The 8,218-nt window shown below is 42.4% G+C and overlaps 1 protein-coding gene across 1 annotated transcript in view; it reads right to left on the reverse strand.

Moving 5' to 3' along the window:
- Window positions 1-2,923: 2,923 nt before the first annotated feature.
- The window catches only part of LOC106815244 (LMBR1 domain-containing protein 2-like), a gene marked incomplete in the record, with an annotated part of 20,795 nt that continues 15,500 nt past the window's right edge, over window positions 2,924-8,218 (reverse strand). The window contains 2 exon segments of the mRNA XM_014819678.1: window positions 2,924-4,860; window positions 5,327-5,455. Coding sequence (XP_014675164.1) covers window positions 4,607-4,860; window positions 5,327-5,455 — 383 coding nt within the window.

An 8,218-nucleotide genomic window follows, 5' to 3' on the forward strand; every position in this document is an offset into this window, starting at 1 on the left:
ATTGTAATGAAGCAGACAAGATGTTGAAAAATCTGACCACAACATCTGAAAACAACCCACATAGAGAAAGTTCAAACCGTTAGCGGAGATATTCGTTCCATAGTTTATAGAATAGTGATTGTACATAATAGTAGAGAATAGTATAGAAGTGAATGTTTCCTTTCATGTTTTCCAGTTTATTTTGAATATTTGCATGATGTTGTCTAGAGCTAATGGCTGAAAATATAAAAATGACTTTGATATTATATTAAGGCTGATGAATAAAACATGTTTTTGAATTTTTGGCACTAATTGACTCGCTTTGTCCTTATTAATCGAGTTAACTTAATCAGCGCAGAATTGAGAAACACAAACAATTTGTTCAAGAATGCTTTCACGATTTTCCATTTAATTTGAATATTTATTCATTGATATACGTTTTAGTATAAGGAAAGAGTAAAAAAATAAGATTTTAGCACTAATTAACCTTTGACCTTAATTTTTTGCATATCAGCAGCGAAAATCCCGCTCCAGAAACACCATTTGTTTGCTTTTCCTCAAAAATGCCTCATGAAATAAAAATTTTGGAAAATTGAACCAGTCTATAAGACAACCACGTGATATTGCGAACTTGTGGTACATGAATATGACTAGACCCTACATATGATTCATCTAGACCAGTGGTTCTTAACCTTTTTTGAGTCATGGACCCCTTTGAGAATATGGTGAAAGCTATACAGACCCCTACCCAGAAAATGCAAGAATAATCCAGAACTAGAAACGAGCAGTTGTCGCCAACTACATGTATCCCCCATGATCTAGTATGAATGGAATCAAGAGTACATAATAGAGATAACATAACTCTCTATTATGTACTCTTGATGGAATATCTCTGTAAGGACGTAGACGGCAGGTAAAGTTAAATAAGTCACAAAGACAAAGGTTTGTTAGACAACTGGTCTGCCTCAGATGTGCCAAGTACCAGTATATGGAATCTGGTTAGCCTATGGCAGGCCGAAGAGGAAATGTAAGTCGACGCAGCTCAAGGGCAGTTGGTGGTTTTGCGGTATGGCGACAGCTCTTCTGCCCCAAGATGTGTAAGGCATACCAATGTTTTGGCTCACGCTACGTTCAATTAGTGGCTGATTAGAGAGCGGAAGTGGAAATATGAGTCAAGGTCAAGCTAAACAGGTGAAATAAAGGTCGCAGTGACCTTGGTTTTGCGTACTCTGTCACACCTCTCCCAAGATGTGTAAGTCAGCCGTATCAGGGGGCGGTTGGGGTTCGAACGCAACATGTCTGCAAAGAAGTTTTCACCTCAAGGTCGCTCTATTTTAGGTTGTAAAATTGCAAAATCATCATCGATGCGTGAGCGTGAACCAGTGAACACCCCCTCCCGCACCCTTCCCCCGCTCGATCGCTTTGCTCGCCTCGCCTGGTCGCTTCGCGCCTGGCAGTGGGCGTGTAACAAGGGGGTTTCCAGGAGTCCGGACTCCACTTGCCGTGCAGAAAACGCATCTGAGGGGTGTTATTTGAAAAATGTTCTGGGGAGGGCCCCGAACCCCCTTCGCGTGCTTCGCAACTTCGCGGTTACTGTAAGACCACCCCCCTGTACAAATCGCTGTACACGCCCCTGGCCGGAGCAAAATTGCGCAACATTGAAAAACGAACCCCTGCAATACAAGCTGACTACCGGCGCCTGTAATAATACCAAGTGTATGTCGCTGCAGTGAATTAAGGGCCGAGAGTTACAGAGCGGAAGGGAAATATGATCAAGGTCAAGGTAAAGGTGAAATTGAATCACAGTGACCTGGTTTTGGTACTGTCACACCTTCTCGCGCATGGCCGCGGGCGAAATGTCATCCCTCAGTCAGTATGTATGCGTGTGTGTTGTGCGTGTGGTTTGTGTGTCTGGTGTGTGACGTGTGCTGCCTTTATGTGTAGTGCGTTGGGTGGGTGGGGGGGGGGGGTGCAAAGCCATCTGAGGACGCGGGTAATATGCGTATATACTATAGATACATAGATATATGCCTGCCATTACACTGGGCGACAGACAAGGAAATATTGTTGCGAACTAGTTATCCATATTGCAATGCTTTTGCATCTAAATATGCATTTGCATGAAAGGTGCAGGCTATTTCATTAATAATTTCATTTTTCCTTTGCTTTGTGCAGTTTTACCCAATCTGCGGATCATCTTCAAATTTGGCCATTGAAGGTGCGTTAAAATGGTTTAGCGCGAAGACGCCAATCGTTTTGTGTGCGGCGGAGTCAATCGTTGCATCGGTAACAACTTTTGGTTGCGAATATTGCATAGAAGCCTGTAACTTGCTGTTTTTACCCGATTGTCATGGAATAGTGCACACAGGGCCGAGTATAAAGAGTCCCTACTGATCATATATCTAGTATATATGTATAATAATTGGTCTGTGCTGCCAAATTTATGATTCGGGTTTAAGAGGCTTGCCAGAAGTTACAGGTTCTAGAATATTTCGACAAAAAATGTTGTTACCATGGCAACGATGACTCCGCCCTCACCAAAAACGATTGGCGTCTTCGCTTTACGATAACGCACTTTCATGCGAAATTTGAAGATGATCCGAGAAGAACTGCAGCCGGTAGAGCGCTCACAAGGAAATCTCTGCGGCGGCGCGACGAGGGCAAATCCATAGTATCCCCCCGAACTCGTTCCGGGGATACAATAAGCACATAAACACAGAAATTCGCATACACTGGGGTTCACGGACTCCCTGAAGCCCATCAACGGAGACCCAAAGGGGTCCATGGACCACAGGTTAAGAACCCCTGATCTAAACCAAACTGTAGCGGTTCACCCTTAAATGCATATTCTCGTTTTTGATCATTACAAGCCGCACAACAACTTTTTAGGGTACAAACACAACTTGAAGGCGACTGAACACTCTAATGCACGCCGAAACAACACTTGCGATAACTTTCACATGTTTTACTTGTGTTGCTATATGTTACCAAGAGCATATTAGGTATGTACTTATACTACATACATACTTAATACGTATGTACATACTTAATATGCTCTTGATGTTACTATAGAAGCAAAGCATATATAGACTGCCAACTGCCTGACAGCTGGTACACTAACAGACAAGCATACAAATAAGTATACCAGGAAAGCAATTACTGAAAGACACAATGAGAACTACTACAACCTAGATAACATGTCCAGCTAACAAGTAACAATACCACCTAACGTTTCTAGGCTAATATACAGAAACACGTTGTTGATAGATTACAGCAACAAGATCTGGTGCCCGCAGGCACTCTGTTGCACCCATAACCACACCCAGCAATAATTGAAGGGCATGCGCAGGTCGTTTTAACCCTATCATTAACAAGGCATACACACACGGAACAAAAGCTTCAGCACGTGTGATCAGCTTAAAATTAGACATAATGGCAGCACCTGTAAATACCAGATTCAGTTTCTTTAATGAATGCAGCCAAAAAAAAACTTCTACACAACTTGTCCACCCCAAGTTGTTGCACTTTATATTTTGTGCTTGGAAACATCTCCACCCTTCTAAATATCTAATATGATGTAGCAATATACGAATCTGACAACTATGGTTCATGTTTAATTTGAGTAAGGTTTTATGCACAGAACTGACTATACACATAGCAACGAGTAAATACGTGTTGCTGCAGTTAACTAACATGATAACATTTGGCATCAATACTTGATTGTGCAGAAAATATGGGAAATGTTTGAAACTTTATCGAATTATGATAAAGACAACGGATGTATCGTCGAATTAAGTGCAATGCTAATTATAATTTAAACGAAATAATGGTAATCAAACTATGGTTCTCTGCAATCTCTAACCAAAAGTCTACAACACACTTGAATGTGGCTGGTATACTAATTTACAAGGTTTTGCTCAAGGTCATCCATTCTGTGTTACATTTCATTACTATACCCACCTAGTTTAGCTTCCATGTTTTTAGCCCAGCTACAGACAGTGTCATGCACTGCCTTCCAAGGCATGCTGCTCGCAACCTATGATCTATGAATGACACGCCACATATAAGATAACTCACAAATATAAGTCACTATAGACATTACTCGGCTGTCTACTTTACAAGACTAATAAATATCACGTATCTCCCAACAACTTCCTCCCCTGACATCAATGATTTCCCAGTTATAATTCTCATGCGCATCCACACCATATGTTCTTCACAATTCATTCAATTAACAAATATATACATATTATTCATAAATATTACATAAATACATATGCGCACGTCTGGGCGTGTGCGGCAACACATATGGAGATATATTACTATATTTTATAGTAGCTTTTGGATGTCAATCCTTAGCATTCAAGCCTTCCCACAAACAAAAAACAATAAAATTTCATTATCTTTAGCAAATTTTGTGCTTCCTTCAAAACTTTAGGCGACGCGTAACTGATCTATCCGTCTATGAAAGCAAAAAGATCAGCTTACACACTTTTCACGCATGCACGCAAAATCTGCGTCACTTCGTCGCTAAGCACTGTCTTTTAGATCCCTCTACCGCAGCTGCGATTAACTGCGAGTTGCTTTTCGAACATGCCACGCGGACACGCCAACACCATCATCGCAGCTATATGTCGTCGAATATCCCCCGGACGGGGCGCCCGCTGGACGTGGGAGTAGTCTGGCCTCGGTGCGTCTGGTAGGAGGCCGACAGCGGGTCCGCGTTGACGGAGGAGGTCGAGGCGGAGGGTCGCGGGCGGTTGAAGTCGTCGTAGATTTCGGCGTTCTGGCCCGTGTAGTCGATGGGAGCGACGTCCTTCAGCAGCTGCGTGTGGTCGTTCTCGGAGCTGGAGCTGGGAGTGATCCCCACAGCGACGGTCCCTGCAGCACAGTCACGGCAGTGACGACACACACAGTGACGAACATAGCACGCGAAGCATACAGCAATAAGACACGCTTTATCACACAACATGCACCACGAACATAGCATGCGAAGCATACAGCAATACGATAAACCAATAAATAATATATATATATATATATATATATTTATATATTATATACTATAAAAATATATATATATCATAATAATAATAATAACAATAATAATAATGTATAATAATTACGTGTAAAACAAACCATATGCATAGCACACAGACACTTATCTCTACGGGTGTGCTACCTTGTCTGCCACAGGCCCACGATGAGAACAGTTGCAAATAAACAATGCTTGTAACTACCACAAAAGATATCTGTGCATCTAATTTCCAAAGAACACACAGTGAGAGACGAGTATCATCTCTGGCTTTATTAGGCGACTTCATTTGATATGTTTGTCGATGCTTACCGGGTGGTATTGCACTGTCTGCGAGCCTGTTGCCACTACGCTGTGAATCGGAGCGCGTTTGTCCGAACCTATCCTGCCACTCTCGGCGTCTGCTGGCGCTATCTTCTGCTCGTTGCCTTTTCCTCTTCTCTGAGGGGAAGACAAGTTACACGGCTACAGCAAACTTACGTCAGTAAGCATTTAATAATGTTCAACATATGTTTCACGCTGAAATATCTCATTTCACTATATAGAATAATCCAAGAAAACGATATACCACAACACTAAATCGTATAGTATAGATATTGCCTTTTACCAATAGATAAGTGATATATAACACTGCATTGCAAACAGCAAATGAAGCAATCTCATTTTTTAAGGAAAACCCGTTTTTTATACACTTAAAAAGGATGTATATGAAACTGTAAATACATTCACCTCTGATATAATACTATATATATATATATATATATATATATATATATATGTAAATATGTGTGTGCATCTATGACATAGATTTGCAGTTGCTTGCTGTTATCACCACACGCTATTGAACGTCTTTTAATTTGTAAACCGAAGGTGCAACTCGGCAGCTTAAGCTGGGTTTACACTGCCAACTTTGTGTTGGCGAATTGCCGAATTGTACCAACTTCGCACATCGAAACTGACAATAGCGGCAGTGTAAACGCAAAGTTTGGGCATGTCCAAACCGATCCGATAGCAGCTAGTTGGGAGAATAGAAGCATGTTCTAATTCGGCAATTCGCCCAATTGCGGCAATTCGCGTGCCAAAACTCAAACTACTATTTCTCACCCTCGCTTATAACCAGCTCCCTTCCTTCCTGCGCTACTAATTTCTTCAACCTCCAGCTTTACCAGCTCCCTTCCTTCATCTACTATTTCCACCTCGCTTTAACCAGGCTCCCTTCCTTCATCTACATATTTCTCACGCGGCGAGTACGGTCGCTTACCAGCTCCGCTTTCCTTCCTCTACTATTCTCACCTCGCTTTACCCCAGCTCCCTCCTGTCATGCTACTATTTCTCGAACCTCGCTTTTACAGCTCGCCTTCCTTCATCTATCTATTTCTCTCACCTCGCTTTACCAGCTCCCTTCCTTCATCTACTATTTCTCACCTCGCTTTACCAGCTCCCTTCCTTCATCTACTATTTCTCACCTCGCTTTACCAGCTCCCTTCCTTCCTCTACTATTTCTCACCTCGCTTTACCAGCTCCCGTCCTCCATCTACTATTTCTCACCTCGCTTTACCAGCTCCCTTCCTTCCTCTACTATTTCTCACCTCGCTTTACCGTCCCTTCTTCATCTACTATTTCTCACCTCGGCTTTACCAGCTCCCTTCGCATTACAATCTACTATCTTCCACGACTCGCTTTAACGCAGCTGCCCTTTCCTTCATCTAACTATTCTCACCTTCGTCTTTTTACCAGCTCCCTTCTTCATCATACTATTTCTCACCCTCGCTTTAACCAGCTGCCCGTCCATATCATCTCACTATTTCTCAGGGCCCGGCCTTGTCGTTTACGGGCAGCTCCCTTCCTTCATCTACTATTTCTCACCTCGCTTTACCAGCTCCCTTCCTTCATCTACTATTTCTCACCTCGCTTTACCAGCTCCCTTCCTTCATCTACTATTTCTCACCTCGCTTTAAAAAATAAATCAAAAAAAATATACAAAATGTTTAAGAAAACCAAACTTTTTAAAAAAACACAATTATCAAAACATAAAAAATAAAAAAAAACCAAAAAAAAAAAACGTATTTAACAACAAACCCAAAAAAAAAAAAAAATTAAGCAAAAAAATAAACATAAAAACTTTAAAAACCAAGCTCCCATCCTTCATATCCTATTTCTCACCATTGCTTTACCAGCTCCTTCCTCATCTACTATTTCTCACCTCAGCTTTACCAAGCTCTCCTTCCTTCATACTACTATTTCCCACCCCTCGCTTATACCAGCTACCCGCTTTTCATCTACTATTTCTCACCTCGCTTTACCAGCTCCCTTCCTTCATCTACTATTTCTACCTCGCTTTTACCAGCTCCCTTCCTTCATCTACTATTTCTCACCGTCGCTTTAACCAGGCTCCCTCCTTCTTACTATTTCTCACCCGCTTTAACCCGCTCCTTCCTTCATCACTAACTATTTTCTCACTCGCTTTTACCACTCCCTTCCTTCATCTACTATTTCTCACCTCGCTTTACCGAGCGACCCTTCCTTCGCTCTACTATTGTCTCACTCTCGCTTTACCAGCTCTCCTTCCTTCCTCTACTATTTCTCAAAATTCGCTTTACCCAGGCCCCTTCCTTCATCTTACTATTCTCAGCCTCGCTTTAGGCCAGTCCCATTCCTTCATCTACTTATTTCTCACCTCGCTTTACCAGCTCCCATTCCTTCCTCTTACTATCTTCTCATCCTCGCTTTTAACCAGCCTCCCTTCGCTTCATACTATCTATTTCTCACCTCGCTTTACCAGCTCGCCTTCCTTCAATCTCCTAATTTCTGTCTCACCTACGCTTTAACCAGCTCCCCTTCCTTCATCTACTATTTTCTCACGCGTCGGCTTTACCAGCTCCCTCCTTCTGCTCATACTTATTTCTGCACACTCGCTTTACCCCAGCTCCCTTCCTTCATCTACTATTCTCACGCTCAGTTACCCAGCTGCCCTGTCCTTCCTCTTACTATTTCTCACCTCGCTTTAACCAGCTCCCGTCCTCCATCTACTATTTCTTCTGATTCTCCACCTCGCTTTACCAGCTCCCTTGCTTCATTCCACTATTTCTCACGCTCGCTTTTAACCCCAGCTCCGCTTCCTTCATCTAACTATTCTCAACGCTCGCTTTACCATCTCCCTTCCTTCATCTACTATTTCTCACCTCGGCTTTACCAAGCTCCGCT

Source organism: Priapulus caudatus, unplaced genomic scaffold, assembly GCF_000485595.1.
Source record: "Priapulus caudatus unplaced genomic scaffold, Priapulus_caudatus-5.0.1 Scaffold1072, whole genome shotgun sequence".
NCBI lineage: Eukaryota > Metazoa > Priapulida > Priapulimorpha > Priapulimorphida > Priapulidae > Priapulus > Priapulus caudatus.